We start from the raw sequence: 20,004 nt of genomic DNA on the forward strand, positions 1-20,004 counted from the left end.
AGGCCTCACTCCAAACAATAACCTGGTCTGGTTCATTACGTCTTCATCAGCACCTCGATGACTACCGCATTGTGAAAATGACTGCTCTCACTAAGTGACTGGGCACATTATGGCACATTTAACTTGACGATATGAGCTTACATCACAGAACAATGCTGTGGGATCAACTGACAGCCACAACAAACAAGAAGCTTCAGGGTCTTTAACCAATCACTTACCTTCAGGGGCTTTAACCGATCACATGCCATCTCTACCTTTTCATATCTGTTTAAAACATTTATGTTGGAGTTTATGATTTGTTTCCATTCAAGGTGTCAGTTGTGTGTATGTATAATATGTATATAAGATTTTTTGTATAAAAAACTTTTGTTATGGACGGTGCAGCAGGCAGTGGTCTGATATGAGGCCAGTTATATTTTTCAGCATTCTTAATTCATTTGAAGTAGTATTAAGGCATAATGAATTTAATTAATATTAAGAACAATGTTTTTTCACTGTGGCTAAATTTAGTTATGATGCATGGCGATAAATATTCTTTTTCAACATCCCAAAATGAGAAAGTATGTCTATGTTGAAACCTTTACACATTTTTGCTGAACTGAGAACTGAGCTTGAGCTCACCCAGTCCCTTAGAGCTTTGAAAGAAAGACCTTTCCTGGGCCCCAGGTCTCCTGGAGAGGACCCCACACCACCCACAAAGCTCCTGATGTTATCTCACCCAATCGCAGGTCAGAGGAGTTCACACACACACACACATACACACACACACACACACACACACCAGAGGCATGCTGTACAGCAACTCAGTTCTGATCATTGCTCTATTGCACTCCTTCTTTGCTCAGCGTATAAATCTAGCGCCTGCCGTGCAAATGAGCCAAACCGTTAAGCTGTTCACAGATCTTGATAAAACTGCTGTTTTGATGATGCAGATGTTTTTCTCCCTGATCAGATTGTGCCCACACATACTGAAAGTGCATTTTAAAGTTTAATAGGTATGTAGATCACCCCGTGGCCTGTAGTTTGAGCCTAAGTGGAAAGCAGTGCCATTAAGGCCTGCGCTGCAAAGCTGAGCTGAGTTCCAGGGCAAGATTGGCATTGTTCTAGCCGAGGGCAGTATTTATGATGAAATGCGGAGGACAGTGAGAAATGACAGTGCTGGGAGTGGACTGGAGAGCCCTTGGCTGACTGAACTGGGCCTTTGTGTACAGATGGCAAAGAGTGGGCTGGCCGCTTCCCCAGAGTGGCTCCCTGTGTAATTACAAGCTGCCAAAACACTCCAGCAGCGGCAGCAGCACACATTACGCATGCCTACCTTTCCTCTGCAAACCTGAGCTAAAAACAGAACACTGCAAGGCTCCTGATAATTATCATTCACAGAAGCAGGAGAGCCAGCCCTTAGGTGAAAAAGTCACCCTTTAAAATACTTTGCAGGGAATTACTAGCTTCACAGGTTTGGAAAGGCTGACTTGGTACAGTTTTTCCTCCCAGCCTCCCCCTAGTTTCCTTGCGCTGGTCGCATTACAGGGTTATAAACAGCACTATCTAAATTAGAGATCCTCTGCATTCACTTGTCATGCTCAATCACAGACGCAGGCCTTGAAGGGGACCATGCAGCTGTAATTCAGCGCTGGAGCTGCCCGGCCGCTACCTCCTTCCACACACGCTGCAGTGCTGCACATGGCCACTGACAGTGCATGAGCCGGAGACGACCTCCATTTTATGAGCCAAGATGAGGAGGTCTTTCAAAAAAATTACCTTCAGGCGTATTTTCCACTATTGCAAGTTCTCGGTGTAGAGATTCTGCTGAATTTTACTATAAACAGACAACACCTTGAAGTACAGAAAGTCACAAAGTGACTTAAGGTTTACATTATAAATGAGAGATTTCAAGGCTGGGTTGTAATGGATTACTGTGCTGCATGTTCATAATACATGGATTCAATTTAAAAGGACAGTATTTCTAATGCAGAATACATATACATTAATAGTATTCGACAGACCTGCTGAGTGACTTACGTAAGTGCTTTAAGAAAACATCAGAGAATACTTGCAGAATACATATGCTGTGAGCAAAAACCCTGATTATGATGCAGTGCAACTGTTTTACATACGCATTACAAATGTGTATTCTGAATATATTACTATCTTATGTACTGCAGCAGAATATGTACACATATGTACACAGGCAAGCATTTCATTACAGTTTGAAGGCATTTAAATCAACAGAATGTACTTTTTAGATATTTATGAGAGTGAGTGTCATATTAAATAATGTACTTATAGAACACTGCACGTGAGTGTGTGTGTGTGTGTGTGTGTGTGTGTGTGTGTGTGTGTGTGTCTGTTATTGGAGGACAGTCTCTATAGCCCTCAGCCAAAATGTAAAATGACAGACACAGATCCCCTTGCTTTTGGAGTTCCGTATGTTTTGGCCACAGCTCCTCCCTGGGGCACCTGATGTCTCTGTGCTTCCTTATCTTAATAGCAATTAACTGTTACTGGTCTGTGTCAGTGACGCAGGCTGCTAGAAAAAGCGACATGATAAAAATGGTTGCAATGAGAGAGAAAGACGGAAAAGGCTTGACAGAAGACGAGAGATAAGACGGATATGGATTATAGCCCAGATACGCCTGGAATGTAAGATGAAGGCTGGAAAGGCAATTTTCTGTGCTTCCCATAAACATTAATCCATGATACATTTTTGATTATTTCATACACTTAAAACAACAAACAGCTTTTAGGTTTACAGGCAACATATTACTATGCGATTGTGCATTTAAACTGCATGTATGTTTGTAATCTATACGTAATTTTACTCATATTTCATCCGAATACTGTGGAAATGTACCAACTTAAATAATTTGGTCCAAACTGAGCTGCAATTAAACATTTTTGCAAAAAGTCTCTGTATCAGAGTAACATTTAGTTAGTTTTTGTCCTTTTTGTCTCACCATACACCAAAAAGTGAACACAGACATCAGGAGTATATTTGGTGTTGTCGGCTCTGAGCAGGATGATGGTGTTTGTAGCACAGCAGCATTGTAACGGCATGCAGGCCTCCCCTTCCATAAAGCTAGAGAGCATAAACACCTTTTAGCAACATCCACTGTGCGGGTCCCTAGGCAGCTGTCTCATCAGCTCCAGCCTGCATGTCCCATGTCTCAGTTTCCCTGCTCCGTGCCAGACACAGGCAGGAAATGAAGGCACGTTTGGGTAGTGGTCTGGCCTTTGACCCACGATCTGCAATGCACTCGTCTTTGAAGTCTGGTGGAGAATCACATGCAATTACTTGTGAAATAGAACATGTTCTCTGGACCACTTAACCCATGCTGTGAACATCCATCCGAGGGCAAAAGCACTTCACCGTTCTGGGGAACGTTTCGCTATGTCCCCGCAATGTTCTCTTCATATTGGGTCAGTATGTTCACTATAGTGTCCCTCACTGCTGCCTTACATCTAAATCTCAGCAGGGTCATTAACGTGACTTCCAGTCAGAGGCAGAGACGCTCAGGCCCACATAGGCAAGCCCCAAACCAGAGATATGAAGGTCTCACATACTCACTTCAGTGGTAGGGTGGGTGGGGGAGGGTGGGATTTAGGTTACCCTGAAAGGAGAGTAGCAAAGGAGACGCAGAAGAATATCAGGCCTCACCTTCACAGCTCTTTAACAAATTCTTATCATTGCTTTTGTTTTCTGTGAGCACAGTCCTGAGATGCTGGCTTGATAAGCCATTTTGATGTAGCGGCAGCTGAAATTTGGCAAAGGGCTTGCGGGTCTCGCTGCTACACTTCAGATGCTGGGATATTAGGAGCAGATGTAGCCTCTTTGCTCTGTGAGGCAGAAAGGAAACGTTCCCTGCTGCTATTGATTGCTGATCCTCTGGCTTGTTTGGGCTATCAGCAGGGCTCCTGAACAGATATTGCTAAAGCTGGGTGAGGTTGCAGTGCTATTCATCAAAGGTATAGAAGGTGTTATGGTTGTAAAAGTATTGCCATTTGATGAATGGAATGTTGCTTTCTTCAGACATGTAGCTGGATATATCACTTTTTTGATCCTTTAGAGCTGGTAGAAAACTGTAGGACACATGAGATAAAGGATATAATGAGTTGCTTTTTCTGTTTAAATTTGACAGTAAATTGAAAATAATTGGATTGCCAGAGCTTTAGGTACAAATATTCAAATTTTAAATCTTTGTATCATGAACTGTGTTAAAGCCTGCATAAGTAAAACGTTGACTAGTATAACATCAAGCACATCAGCTTCACAAGAAATATATAACTAGCTGACTTTCTAGTTCTGTAGCTGGGTGATAAGAAGATGAACCCAGGCAGCACTGTCTTGTTTGCTTAGATTAATAGCAGATAACAGGAACAATGGACTTGGATAAACGTCGTAAATGGGCCTCATTAGAGACATCTTGACTTGATGTGAGACATCTTATCAAGTCTACTCATTACTCTACTCACTACTCACATTTACTTGTTGCAAGCAAAAAGTTGCAAAGAATCAACCAGTAAAGACCTCTACATTCACACCAGTATGTCAACAGTTCTTCAGATCGCCTGTTTTCAGTGGGCTATGATTCAAATGTCTATAGTATAATGCCTATAGTGTCCATATATAACCTGACTCCCACAATCTTCAGCTACTGTAATTGTTTAAAAGTTTAAGGTTCCCCATCCAAAATATATTATACAGTAAATGGACGTGCACTGACGTTAATACTGGGTTCTGCAGGAAGCAGGGGGGAACTTTTCTGACACCATGCTGACGTTTATGCGTGACCCAAACAACGACCGTAATAATCAGCGCACTCGCAGCCACTGTAAAAACAGGCTGATACTGTATGTGGATGTTGGCCCCGGTGCCTGACTCCAGGGCCCTTCCTAAAAGATTTTGCCAAGCTCTTTCATTCCTTCCTTCCTCTCACCCTCTTATCTGTAAAGGAAAGTCACTCTGGCTCCTGGCGAGACACATGGAGTCTCCATGTCCTGGCGACCCTCATTGAAAGACTTTTTTTAACCCATAATTTGCATAATGATTCACTAACAGAAGCCCCTTAAACATCAAAGACAATCATAACAATAATGAGAAATAATAAACCAGCCATTCATATTTAGGCAAGAAAAAAGTGCTTTTAGTCCTTAAAAGGAGGCTTTTGGGTGTGGATAAATATGCTTCCCCCCCTAAATACCAATCATAAACTGACAGAGGGCAAAGACCAGGAAACACCTTATTCTTACTCTAATAATTGCAAATTGCACAAATGGATTTAATGCTGTAGGACAGAGGTGCTATTTGCCAGATTGTACAATTCGATTGGCTCCTAATCAACACCGGTTCTACCCGCAGAGAGCAGAGAGGCAGAGGAGAAGAAACGTGTCCTCTAATCCATTTTTATACAGTGAAACCAGCCGCTCTCCTGGGGTTGTCTGGACGCAGACAGCAGACGTCCACTGCATCCAAAATGCTGGATGCTGCACTGTACTACACACAACAGTCCTGGTTACTAACACTAGGCATGTAAAATATATATGTGTATTTAAAATTAAGATTACTGTTGGGTATATGTGTATGGGAACTACATTACATTTTGTTACATGGTCCTAAATGGTACAGCTATAAGCAATAACATTAATACCAACCATGTTCCATAAATATTGCATAACAGTGCAACTTTCTTGCATTTGATGAAACAATGCCTAGACCATGCTTCATATCATTACTAACTATGACATTTTTATGCGGGAAGGTGTGGAACATGAATGCAAAACAGCTAGAGAAGTTGTTTGTGAATCGACGCGCCAGTGTTTTCTGTAGGTATCTGAGAGGAGAGAGCGTTGTCGGCGGAATGGAGGGCTCCGAGCGGCGGAGCCAGGGAAAACTCTGTTTGTGTACGGAGTGGGGAGCTCTTATCTCCAGCCTGTACTGACGCCATGCTCTTCCTGTCTGAAATCTCCGCTGCTGATTTCTCTCTCTGCTACTGACTCCTGTGCTGCCAGCCCCCCTGGCTCTCCAGTTTCTAACCGCTCATTTCAGACTCTTTTTTTTTTTCCCCCTCCCCTTCAGCCCAGATTAGATATAGGCGCTGTACCTTCTTACGTAAATGTCTCCTGAAACGCCTGTTAGGATGCACGCTAAGGAAACTGTTGAAAGGCCAGGCTGAGTTTAATAACAATTGGAAGTCAATGTGCCACTAACATATTAAACATTTTTTTATGTTTTTGAATGTTTCTGTAATGTCACTTTACAACTTTTACTCTTCATTACAATACTGTTACTGTTACAGTTAACACAAATTTCAAAGAAACACTGAATTTGGATATCATTGCACCCATTTTGTTCAAGCAGTATGCATAAAATTCACCAACCCATTAAACTGGAAATATACGGCTTAGCCAGCCTAAAGATGTTATTCCAACTTTTGTAAGGGAAGTCATTGTCTCTGCACTGTCTGCTATGACTGGCATTGTCTGTCCCATGTCAGCCATGACCAATAGTCTGTGGCCAATCCCCTTGGCGCCAAATGATCTGTGACATGGATGTAATCAGGAATAGCGAGGAGCTGCCTGAGTCACTGAGCCTTTCTTTCCTTTTCCTTTATTTGGGACATAATGTCTTCCTAATTTTCTTGGACCTTCTTTCTCTTTCATGTACGTCTAAACAGAGGCCTATTTAGAAAGTAAACAAATGAACCAGTGCTGGTCTGGTCCCAGAGCTTTTGCATGTTTTCCACATAGTCTGAAGTCGAAAGCCACATGAATGGAATGGCCATTGTGCAGATACTGAATCTCGATCTGTGCAATGCAACTTATTCATCTGTGCATTGTCTAAACACACATATTCATCTCAAGGTTGCATGAATGCAAAAGATGCCAATGCATGTTCCATAAAACAGCATGCAAAACGTAAAAGTTTTCAGTGACTGTTAAACCTGTTAAGATTTTTGGCAGATTTATCTGAACTATAAGTGTTGCTCAGCTTGCCTAAGCTCAGAACTGGCAGGCAGAGTAGTCTCCCTTAGAATTACATTCCTCTGATTATATCCATCTCAACCAGCCATGCTTGGAACCAAACTGGACCTGGGATTTTTTCATACAAACAAATATAGAAGCCAAGTTGGAGCAATACAGAGAAAGAGAACAGTGGTTTTCTCGTGCTGTACCTAACACTTACATGAACATCATTTAAAAATAATATTTTAAATATTTAAAGGCAGTCCTTTAGCAACAACTTAAGTAAACTTCCTATGATATGGCATTCACTGCTGATTAGACAAAGACCAGAAATTAAGACAGATTGTTTAGTTTCAGGGTATGGTTTCATATTTGGGAGACATTTACACCAATTGCATTTTTAAAATGGTAAAAAGATTTTGGTGAAAGTAAAAGACCATTGAATAGTTGCTGAATATGGAATATAATGCAAATGACTAATTTTAGGCAAATGTATATATTAAAAAATTACAGTCAGTTTTTGTTTGATGCACTAAACCTACCTTGCAGGCAGAGGGAAAGGAGGCAGGGAGCTCGAGAGAAAGGGAGGGACTCGAGTGGATAATTACGCTAGATAAAGTGTCTGTGTCTGTCTGTGCCTAGATTCCTTTGGTCCACGGCTCTGATGTCTTCTTACAAGTATACACTCTGAGCAAACACCTTAAACAGAATTTTTCCCATTTTATTTACAAAAAAGAAGGGTCTCTTCATCTAGGAAGGCCAAGACACGGGGGCGTAAGGGTTTAAGTGCAGTCTGTCGCCTCTTGTGCAGAGATGTCTGCTATCTTTCCCATAAAGCCATTAACTGAAATGGGCCTGATGACAAGTTATTCCTGTGGTAGACCTCTCAGGCCCCTCTGCTGGACCACAGGGGCCCTGGGCATGGATGTGGGCTATTTTAAGGGGCAGTTTGGTGCCGGCCACCCTGTCTCCAAAGCACAGCCTCCCTGCAGATAGTCTATCTACTGGTTTTAAATGGAAGCCATGACAATTGTTAGACTGACGCCAGGCGAGGGAGTTATCAGCTCTCTGTTCAGATAAATTGCTGGAGCTCTGATGCTTCCTCTGCACAAAGCACGCCCAAACTTCGGATGATATGTCCTTTGATTTGATGTTAGTTTCTGACTAATCAAGTAAAGAATCCATTTTTTTTAGCAAAATGAACTAAATTACATGGTTAAATGTCCTGTGAAGTCATAACGGCGCTATATGTATGATATTTCTGTGTGTGTATGAGCGTGTGTGTGTAATGTCAATGCAAAGCCTCATTGACTTTGGAGAATTGCCAGTGTATATAGTGTAAGCCATGGTGTCTAAGTTGATGTACACATGCATCCCCCAAAGCCCTGCACATAAAAAATATTACGATCCACACAAGCTTTGTACACAACCCTACAGCCTAAAAAACACACACAATCTCACATAACTGTTCTCTCACTTAATTCTGTTATTGTTTAGGCAAGTGCATGAGATTATAGTTATAAAACACTGTTCCTACTCATCAGAGCCATTTACCATCCAAATTCCACAGTTAACGAGTCAACATAATTAACCGTCCTCACCCTCAAGGGTCAAATTATCGATGCAGCAATTTCTAGGTGCCATCGCTAGGAACCGGCAATTAATTAGGAATGCATCAGATGTTTAGCATTTTTATATCTTATTATGATGAACTGAGTTTTTTTCTTTGATTTCTTCAACGGCATGGTATTTAGAGGTCAGAAAGCGCAAAAAATAAGACAATAGCTGTATTTCATTCATTGAAATTGGTAATTAGAATCAGACTGATGGTGAAGTACTGTACTTTTCGGGAAAAAAAAAAAAATATATATATATATATATATATATACACATACAGCCTAACCTGCTTAAGATGGTTAGACAGCTAGTTAGACCAGCTTTGTTGTGCAAGTTTGAACATCTTAAGATATGGTTTTAACTCAGTTTAAGTCATACCAACTAATACAACCTATTTTTGTTATTTTGTCATCCAGCTAAAATAAAAACAACAACATTTATTTCTAATATAGCCCAAAATCACATACAGTATGTCTCAATGGGCTTTGCACTTCATATTTCAGTCACAAAGTAATGTTCATCATTTAATAATTAAGTGATACGAGTACCTCATTTACTGTATGTTGTTTGTAATGAAATGCTTTCTTTAACAATTTCAATTATCCAGTGAGAGTTAAAATGCTAACAGGCTAGTTTGAGTGAAATAACGTGAATTGCAACATAAACTGTATGCCCTCTATTCAACATAAAAAAACAAAGTTTTTATTGATGAGAGGAGGGCTGTTTTATATCGACATGCAACAGAAGCGAATTCCTCTGTGGCTGGTGCTACTCTACTGTTTAGCCTGGAAGAACAGCCTGAGCGCAACCACCGTGCCCTTCATTCATTTCAGGCTAATCGATACAGTGTACATAACCGTGCGCACGATCCAAGAACGCCTTTATCTCGGGACAGTCCTGCTTCATTTCACCACGTTATCGCGGGCCCGTCCGTCTCTGTGGAGTAATAGTTGACATCTTGACAGCCAATTGGAGGCCCTCATTCCTGAACTTCTGCAACTCGGGGCGAGTTAATATACGACGGGGCGGGGCCTCGGGAGGGGGCGGGGCCTGGCCGCGCCGACTCCACATGGAGACCCGGTAACCCTTTCATGGCTGGGAGCCGAACCATTATACACTAATGGCGCTAATGATGCTGCTACGGCGTCCCCGTTATAGCTCTCCTAGCCAACTGTATTATTATTAATAATAATAATAATAATAATAACAACAACAGTGTTATGTTGACTTGTTTATAAAAGAGCACGAACGAGATTTAACTCCATATTTGCTAACTTTATCATTTGCATATTTGCTCATTCTTCAATTATTGCAGATATGGTGCACTGATGAATTCATATATATACATATACATGCATATATGATCTGTCCACTATTCCTTCTGGGGTTACGCGAACCAGGCGCCGCGTTTTAAAACCCTGTAAATTGGTTTAGCCCAGGCTGCAGTCCACCAAGATCACTTCTTTTTTCTTTCCTCCCTCTCTTTTTCTTTTTTCTTTTTTGGTGGAAGCGTTAACTCAAAGCGGGGCGGAAATTGCGCCTTTAAGAGTGCAGAAACTTGAAACCATGTTTGCGCAACAATCAGCGCTGCTCCCAGCCGCCAAACTGTCTAGACCAGCACATGATGGGAATCAGCCAATGGCTCCGCCGCACTCCTCGGGGGCCCCGTGTGTATGAATGTGTGCGTATCTGCAGGAGAAAAGAGGGACGAATCGACGCAGAAGGAACGGCCGAGGAATGCCGCTCTAATTTACGAGCCGTGCTGGCGGAGTGAGGAGCGCGGTCCCCGCCGCGAACTGCGCGACTGCGAGCCGATCGGCGCTTTTATTCTTCTTTTTCTTTTCTTTCTTTCTTTCTTTCTTTTTTTTTTTTCTTTTTTTTTTTTATAAATCCCTCGCGTACGTTGGCGTGCCGCGTCGCGAAACTTGGGATTATTATGGGTTTTTCCCCCTTTTAGTAGAGTTTGGGACAGACCGCGAAGCGGTTCAAAGTCCAGAAAGGAAGAAAGAAAGAACATAAAAAAAAGGAGAGAAACGCGAAGGAAAGTTATCGGCGAGCGACCTCACTAATAGCCAGTTTTGTTATTCCTCTTTTTTTTTAAAAGCAGGCCTGCTTTAAAACGGAGAAGCTGGATTACGACTGATCTGTTGGTGGCTTTTTTTTTTTTTTTCTCGCTCTCTTTTTCGCAAAAGAAAAGCCACCCCGTTATAATCAGGTAACAGAAGCCGTCCCATGTTAACGAGGAAGCGGCCGAAACGTTAATGCGGTGCCGCCTGAAAGTCCCCGGGAGGTTCGAGTAAGAAAGTGGCTCGGATTGCAGGCGACAGTATGATGTGATACAACATGCAGCCCCGCGCCCGGGACGTGAATGTGGCACAGCCAGCCTGCGGTGAGTCCGTGTACGCGTAAAGCGACGGGGACGGGGACAAAATAGGACGATCGGGCGAAGGCGGAGAAGAGAAACGAAAAGGACGAAGAAGAAGAAGAGAAAAGAACAATCGGGACAGAAAAGTGTCGTATGTTCAGGTCGAAACGCTCAGGTCTTGTGCGGCGACTCTGGAGATGCCGTTTGGTTCCAGACGCGGACGGGGAGGATGTGAGTAGCGGCAAGCGCAGCGACGGGGGCGGCCGGGATGATTGGTTCGACAACCCAGAGAAGATCCCCAAAACGGAATATACGCCGGTGAGCCGGAGCGGGAGCCGGGCGAGGCCGCGCGGCCGGAGCGCGGAGGACGGCGACGGGACGGAAGACGCCAGGGGTCCCGCGTCCCTCCCCCCCTCCCAGCCGGCATGGAGGAACGGTGCCCCCCTCGGGAGAGGCCGGCCGGCGCTGGACCCGGAGCTGAAGAGGAGCACGTACGCCTTCCTCAAGAAGCTCCACGAGAAGTCGCTGGACACCCTGCTGGAGGCCGTGGAGTCGCGCGGCGCGGTGCTCAGCGCGTGCGTCATGGCGTCGCCGGCGGAGCTGCGCGTGGGCGGCGACGCCGCGACCCCCCCAGTTCCTCCTGTGCAAGCTCTACCGCTGGTGCGACCTGCACAGGGCGGCCCAGCTCAAGCCGCTGTGCCACTGCCAGAGCTTCTGGGCCCCGGACGGCCCGGCGGCCTGCTGCAACCCCTATCACTACAGCCGGATGTGTGGACCAGGTAAGGAGCCCCGGGACCCCCGGCTAGAACCCTAGAACCCACCCCACCGATCCCAGTCGGCACGCGCGCGCCGGGGCTTCTCCCAGGATGAAGACGTACGTCCCCCTTCCTCCCCACCCGCCGCCAGTGCTTGTGGCAGCTGTCAGGCTGTAAATTCAGGAGGACAGAAGCTCTGTTTAGAGACACTGACTTCACCCGCCGGTCGGCAACAGTCACGGCACTGTGTGTTTAGAGGTTGTTTGTCTGCGAAGAATTATGATCATGCTTCTCGGGCTAAACGCTTGTTTAGAAAGTGGAGGGTAATAACAGCGTAACAATTTAACGCTGTTATTAGGCAAAATAAGGGCTGGGACTCGGCACGCCGGCCTCCCATATGCCAAATGCTATAAACGCGTCGCGTTTGAAATTGGATTTGTATTCGATGGGCTGTTTTTACGCTTGTATGTTATGGCCACGTTCGTTTGGACATTGGGCCCTAATGAAACCACTGCATCTGTCTGATGTTACAGAGTCACCACCTCCTCCCTACTCAAGGCTTTCCCCCACAGCAGACAACAAGCCACTGGGTAAGACGCCGATTTAACGTCCACACGCCCTACCATCTCATTCACGTCTATAATTCTGAGACTGGCACCGAAACGTTCACATAGCCGGGGTTATAATGGCGCTTGGTAATTTTCACTCCAGACCCCACAATTCTGCCGTCTGCAAAAAAAAAAAAAAACAGGCCCGAGTAGGATCCGCATGGTTTTTATTTTTTTTTTTTACCTCTGGTCATTGTTTGTAGTGTCTGAGTCTTGAGTGCGATGCCATGCGGTGAACTGATGTGTTTTTAAATGGCAGATCAACCCGATCCTCCATTGTCTTACACTGAAACCGAGGCCTCCCACCCGGTGATGTCCAGGGACTGCTCAGGTGAGTGCCACATGCTGCGTGCACTGTGGGATTGACGCTGTGTGATCACTTTGTGTGTGTTCCTCGAGTAATAAGGTCATCTGTGTTAGTTTTGGGACGTTTCATCAGCCGCCCACGGATGCGAGACGGATTCAACACTATAACTAAATCAAGCTTGAAACCACAGCTCATGAGAGGGAGGCTTTAGATGCGTGGAGGCTTCTGAGGCCTGGAATGCCAAGCGTTCCCCTCCTGGGAACTCGGAGGAACACGTCTGTGGCTCAGGGTTATTTGCAACTCGTTTTTTTTTTTTTTTTTTGCTTAACCTCTTGTCCCACATATTGCATCACAAATTTATCATGATTCCGAACTGTTCCGTTTAGGGCCATGCCATCTCTACCACCAAGAGAACAGGAATGATCAAGGGTTTGATCTTTCTCGACCTCGGTCTTTCATGATCTTTCACTAGACCACATTCATGCTACATGTTCAGGTGCACTGTGGCTCGACCCTGAATCAGTCAGTGTAGTTCTTCATCCTGCCCTGGCACATTTAGAGGCTGATCTGCCCTTCGAAAGAGCATCTAGAGAGCAGGAAACGCTCAGCTGAAGTGCCACAGGAACCATTTGTATTTATGCTTCAGAGCACAGAAGGGACTGAAGTGTCACTTCAGGAAATTTCTTATTCCTGTTTGCAGTGATGTGAAAGTATCATCAAATGTTGGTCACTGCTGACAGAGAACATGTTTGTTAACCTGCGTTTTAGTTGATCTATCTGTACATTCCAGATGCATTGTAGCCATAGAAAGCCCATCTGTTTCCTATGAATTTATTATTTTAATGGTATGTACATAAACAGTGTTTATCTGTTTGGATTTCAAGATGAAGTGGATCTTGGTAGTGCGGTCATTCTTATCAGAAAGAAAACCCCATGGAAATATTTTCACGATTAATCGTCAGGTTATTTTAGCAAAATGTTTCTGTGTTATCAGTGCATTAAAATGAGGCAACATTTAAATTCGAGTATGGAGTATGTGCGCTTTTTAGCGGCTGCAGTGTTCCTGTTTAATGCAGTCTGAAAAAACAGCTCCTGGCGAACACAAGGGGGCGCTATAAATGCAGCCTCACTTGTCAACTCATTTGCACGTTAACGGCCAGGCAGCTCCATCTAGTGATGCTTCCTTATAAGACACAACACACAGATTAACCGTCACAATTTAAGGTTTGTAAAGCCATCCATTCTACAATATACTTACTTATTAATTTCTTACCCACGTGCCACTGAGATCGTTGGTCACTGAAATGAACACATCTCAATGGAAAGGTGTGATTTTTACTTGTTCGCATGAGCCATAATAAAAGAACTGATTTTAGAAACGGGATATTCAGTAGCGTATCGTCAGTATTCATTCCTCTAGTCCATTTATGTGGGTGGTAGTAGCCTAGTGGGTAACACACTCGCCTATGAACCAGAAGACCCAGGTTCAAATCCCACTTACTACCATTGTGTCCCTGAGCAAGACACTTAACCCTAAGTTGCTCCAGGGGGGGACTGTCCCTGTAACTACTGATTGTAAGTCACTCTGGATAAGGGCGTCTGATAAATGGCGTAAATATAAATGTATATTGTGCGCGGGTGCGCTTTTTTTGGTTGAGATTTAAGCTTTTTTGCGGCTGTTTAAACTCCTACACCTTTCTGAAAATCTGGTGCGCCGCACAAATGGCTGAATGTCAAAAGTTCTCAGCGTTAATGTAATTGGACGCGGCCCCCGCCCCGCTCGGTCATTTTACGATTGTTCCACAGTTTTTCCTTCTCAGCCCTGGTCCAGTCCTGCTCCCACGTCTGGCCCCTTCTTACGCGCAGAAGGGCAGACGTGATGACTGGGACCGCCGTCTCCAGAAATCAGTCTTTGTGGGTTGTTTATTTAAGGGAAGTGAGGCCTCAAACAAACATCCTGTTTGAAAAACCTATCGCCTTTGGAAGCAGCGTGAGTCAATGAATTGGCCCTTTGATGGCGTGGCGAGGCCTAGGAACGCTGCAGAGACGTCCAGTATCTTTAACGTTGCTCCCAGGGAAGGCCATGCAGTTTTCCTCATTAGTGCGTTATCCAGAGAGGCAGAAAAGGCCTCATGTTATCCCACACGATTATAGCCACATGTATAGCTTTGAATGGACATAAGCCATCTTCTGAAAAAAAAAAAGGGGGGGGGGGTTGAGCGCGTATAAATCTTTAGGGTTCTTTCCCAGTATCCGTTACATACGGTACTCTCGTGCGCGCCTACACGCTATCGGCCAGACCTCCAGTCCCGTCCACAGCGCAGCTATTTCCTGCGCGCTGTGCTTCAGGTGTTAAATGAGTTGTCCGAACAGCTTGAAAGGCCGTTGAGCTGCCGTTTGACTGGAGTTTGGGGAATGCGGGCTGCCCGGTGAGCTGCGCGTAACAGGACGTGTCCAGCGAGCGGCTCCTCTTGTCAGCGCAGGGCAGCGGGTCACGGCAACAAGCACCGGGCCGCGGAGCGCCATTAAAAATGTATGGAATGCCCAACTGTCAGTGTGGTGTTTTAACATGCCTGTGGTCAAGGCCGTGCGGCGAAATGACCGCGTTCATGCATGTGCCCCGTGGACCTGGTGAGTCCATAATGATGCAGTGATTTGCCATGTCTCTCCTCTTACTCAGTTCGCGTATTTAGCTTCTATACATTGAAGTCTTTATCCGATTTTGTTACAGTCACAAGGCAACCTATAATCCCACCCAGTATTTTCTTCCAAAACCGAAAAGACTGTATAATATCACTGCTTTGAGAATTATGGGCTGTGGCACGACCTAAATACTTAATGCATGGCTAACACAGTGCAGAAATTGTACCAATTGTACAATACAGTTAAGACCTAAAAGCATTCTTGGTTGTTATGGTCAGGTCTGTAGCATCTGTCAGGGTTTTCTCTTTTGCTAGTCTTCAAGTAGTTAATATTGTTATAGAGGTATTTTTAAGGTATTTAGTTCTGTATTCCACAAATATTGATCTATTAAGTGACCGTAAGAAATTATTCCAGTGAGCAAGGGATATGTGACATGTATATTTTATATTTTTGTTTAAGCGCAAAGAACCAGAACGAAGAGTTATGATTTCATAAACATATGTACGGTTCCACGTCTGTATCTTTTCGCCCTGGCCAAGGCTGAAAAGCTCCTGTCATATATTACAGATGAAATCAAAAGTATGACTTGGCTCTGCGCTGAGCTAAGACTGACCACGCCTCTTCTCGGAGTGTTTCGTCACACGAGCGGTTTCTCCCGCCAGTCCGATCTGAAGCTCTCCCTGCAGACAGTTTACTCTCTTCTGCTGTTGCAATATCCACCTCATGAAATACGCACCATGTCAAAACATTGCAACACTCTGCGAAATCCTGGGCACTCTTCAGTAAATTCGATTGTGACAAACAATGGCGAGTTCTGTGGATTTTATTTTCCTATCGCCCGTCCCGCCTTCTCAGAGTAGCAATGGGGAAGTCTTATGGCACCATGGCGATTATCAAATATTTTGCGGCCTCCAGACAAGAAGTAGAGATCCTGTTCTGTTGTGTCATTTATTTCTTCATTGCACGTCCCCCCCCCCCTCCCCTCCACCCGCCCTTTCTGTAGTGCAGCCCGGCCATACTATGTTAAATACGGTTTGAATTACAGGACTGCCTGTGGCTTTTTCTCTTCCCTTCAGAGTTTTTGCCAACTCGCAATTTGCCTAATGAAATCCTGCCGTTCTGTTTAATCTAAAGACTCCTTGCAGATGTTGATTAGGAATGACTCTACTGATTTTTTGGAAATGGTTCCTCCCTGCCTTTTTGTCAGGAATGACTTTAAAGGGGCCGTTAAACGCGGGGCGAATGCAACGTGTGGCGAATGCAACGTGGGGCGAATGCAACGTGGGCCCGCTTTAGGAAGTAGTAACGTTCTGTGCCGCTGGATCACTTTCTCCCCGCTGAGGCCCGCGATGAAAAGGAAAGATCCTGACACGGCCCATTTTCCTCATCTGTCGCCGGGATCGATCGATGGATCGCGGGGAACTGTGTAACTGCCTGCGGCGCCATCAAAATATTGTGACAGGCAGCGTTCGGGCTTTATTTCTCTCTCTCTTCCTTTGCCTTTGTATTGTGGACGATGTTTACTGTGGATCTACTGGGTTTCAGGGTAGAAAATGATCTATTTACACCTGGGGGGGGTGGATTTAAAATGCCCCTGCGATGCTATGCTAACTGTGTGACACTGGCAGGAGTGAAACAGATCAAGACGAGCCGGCTCCTCTTAAACCGTGTATATTTGCTTATTGTCTCGTTTTTAAGCTGACCATGTTGATGCCCCCCCCTCTCGACCAGCATATTAAGGTGCTTGTACAACAACCCCCCCTGATGCCGTTCCGGCTGTCCTCTCGCGGCCGTGTAGCTTTTTAGCATCACGAGATAACTTCCTCCACGGGCGCACATAGTCGAACCGGAGTTTATTATGGCTGAGTCAGAACTTGATTTCTCTTCTCTTTGGCCTTGGTACAGACACCCCCCCCTCGCCCACCTCAGCCTCCACCCCCGGCCTCCCCACCATCAATGCACTGGAAGAGTCTAATAGCTAATGGGGGGGGGGGGACAGAATGCTTGGCACAGGATTAGAGGCTCGCCCCCTCCTCCCCCTTTTCCCTTCTGCGGTGCTGGTTTGGGATGTGGGGTATTCTCTCCAACAGCGTAATATAAAATTTAAAAGTTTGAAAAATGTCTCTTTGCAATATGAGTTTGGATGATCTGTGGAGGGGTGTTTTAATACAGACGGAGTAGGGCAGCTAACCTAATTTAGAAATAGAGTAGAATAAAAACGTATATTGATGTACTTTATGTACTTGCGGTAATTTTCCTGTTATCCAAGGAATCTTAATGGACTCGAATAGTAAAAACAGAAAAGGAGACAAAAGTCAGCAGGACCCCCAAACAAAGCTCACTTTAACCAGTTTGGCCTAGTGAGTTGTTTATTCAGTAACAGAGCGGCAGGGTTGTGCAAGAGTTCTTACCCTTTTTAACTCTTCTTTTTTTTAAAGCTCTGTTTCAGGTAAGAAAAAAAGTATTATTTCGGCCACTCGGCATGCCGTTCTACGCGTGTCTCGAAAAGGGCAGTTCGGAGATGAGGAAGGTTATAGAAAACTGGTATCATGGACACCTGAGATACTGTAAGCCCACTGGGATGGCGAAACCCAGCGTGTGTGGGTGGGTAGGTGGGTGTATGCATGCTCCGCTTTATCGCCGCGGTTTTGGCCAGAGCAGGAAGGCGCGGAGTGAGGCTGAAATGGTGAAAGTGTATCTGGGCTGCTCTACCTTAAAGGAGATTGTAAATAGGAGGTCATTTAGCCCAGAGAAGTTTGAGAATGAAAGGAATGGGGCCACAGGCCCAGGCTTTAAATCCTCTGTGTCAATAGACCCTCTGAAGCAAAATAATGGCATCACTCTGTGTGTGAGTTAATCAGAGCTGATAGCGTGAAGGCTGGGGGGTCACGGGGTCACGGGCTTGTGCTAAGTTGTCAGGGAGCTGAATGCTGGCCTTCAGCTTGTGGTGGGAGGGGCGGACAGGGGGAAAGGGGGACCCCCTGACTGGCCCGCTCACCCGACTGGAATGCTGGGAGGGGGGCTGGGGGTGTTGAAGGCAGAGATGACAGATTTGTGCTTTTTTTTCCAGAGCCCTTGTGCCACTTCAGAATCCAATCCTATTTAAAGGAGATTTTGAGGAAAATTTGTGATGTTGCTTGCACAAGTCTTCAAATCATGCATGTATTATGTGTTTTGTGTCTATTGGAATACTTGAAACTGTGGAAGAAAAAGGAAAAAAGTGCCTAATGTCTAAAATATTATTATAGGTGAATGACTATAAAAGTTTGCGGTTTGTCGTTCTACCTTCAGTAATAGTAATAAAATAGCTGTTTAGGTGGCAGGAGTGACCTGCATCATGTCACGTGCACACTGTGCGTGGACACAAGGAAACAAAGGACGGTTAGTTGTAGCTTTGCTCTCCTTCCGTCTCAGTTACGGCTGATTAGCGAGAAGGCTGGCTGCACACTAGCTGTTTCTTGATATCTTGACATATTTGGGTGGAAAGCGGCACAGTGTGCCCATCATAGTACTCACATGTTAAGCATGCTAGACAATAAAGGTAAAGGTAAGCTGAGATATGACATTGTTCATTTTCTTTCATGTTTCAGATACCAGTGTTTCAACTGGCACCCTGCAGCGGCATCACTGGTGTAACGTCGCGTACTGGGAGCATCGGACGCGGGTGGGCCGCCTCTATTCAGTGTACGAGCACTCTCTCAGCATCTTCTACGATCTACCTCAAGGCACAGGCTTCTGCCTGGGCCAGCTCAGCCTGGAGCCTCGCAGCAGCACCGTCCAGCGCACGCGCGGCAAGATCGGCTTCGGCATCCTCCTGAGCAAGGAGCCGGACGGCGTGTGGGCCTACAACCGCAGCCAGCACCCCATTTTCGTCAACTCTCCCACTCTGCACATTCCCGACTGCAAGAGTCTGATTGTGCGCAAGGTGATGCCGGGCTTCTCCATCAAGGTGTTTGACTACGACAGGTCCTGCCATGTGCAGCATTCTGCAGAGCCCGGGCACCTGGACGGGCCCTTTGACCCCAACAGCGTCCGAATCAGCTTTGCTAAAGGCTGGGGACCCTGCTATTCCAGACAGTTCATCACCTCCTGCCCCTGTTGGCTGGAGATTTTGCTTAATAACAGATAGCACACACACACCATAAAACTATCCCAAAAGTAATCTACCTAGATTTAATATAAAGTTTTATATATTATGAGAAATATATTATACTTGTAAATAATGAGTCATTTCTACCGTGTAATTATTTATGTATGGTGCAATGTGTATATGGACGAAGCTAAGAGAAAACCGGATAATGCACTTTTGATTCTATATATTTTGTACATATATAGAGTCTCTCAATGCCATTTTGAGCAATCACTCAAAAAGAAACTAAGATAAACCTGGTTTTGGTGTATAGTTTTTATATACTATCAATACCCAGAAAAGGCCATTCACACATTGATAATAAAGTATTCATATAATAATATATTTTGTATGTCTTTACTGTTGTTACCATACTCTTCATGCATTATTTTTTTAAATATTGGATTGGAAATAAATGGCCTGGTTCTTAAATAATTTATTGAGTGCAACCAAGGAAGGGCTTTTTGCTGTGAGTTTAAAGGGGGAAGATAAAACCTGAGCATGTGCAGGCAGAGGATCAAAATTACAAAGATCCAAAAAAAACACAAAGTTGTCAGTTCTGTCAGATTTGAGATCTCATAGTTTTATTGCACACCTACCTGTAATGTGCGCATTTAACT

General features: G+C 44.8%; 1 protein-coding gene across 1 annotated transcript; it reads left to right on the forward strand.

Annotated features, from left to right (window-relative positions):
* The first annotated feature begins 10,470 nt into the window (after positions 1-10,470).
* Positions 10,471-19,727, forward strand: LOC114766031 (mothers against decapentaplegic homolog 6). The gene is given in 5 exon segments (XM_074933601.1): positions 10,471-11,566; positions 11,568-11,721; positions 12,231-12,287; positions 12,565-12,636; positions 18,846-19,727. Coding segments are annotated over 5 exon segments (1,293 nt in total). The 5' UTR covers positions 10,471-11,095; the 3' UTR covers positions 19,385-19,727.
* Positions 19,728-20,004: the final 277 nt, after the last annotated feature.

This window comes from Denticeps clupeoides, chromosome 16 (assembly GCF_900700375.1).
Source record: "Denticeps clupeoides chromosome 16, fDenClu1.1, whole genome shotgun sequence".
Lineage (NCBI taxonomy): Eukaryota > Metazoa > Chordata > Actinopteri > Clupeiformes > Denticipitidae > Denticeps > Denticeps clupeoides.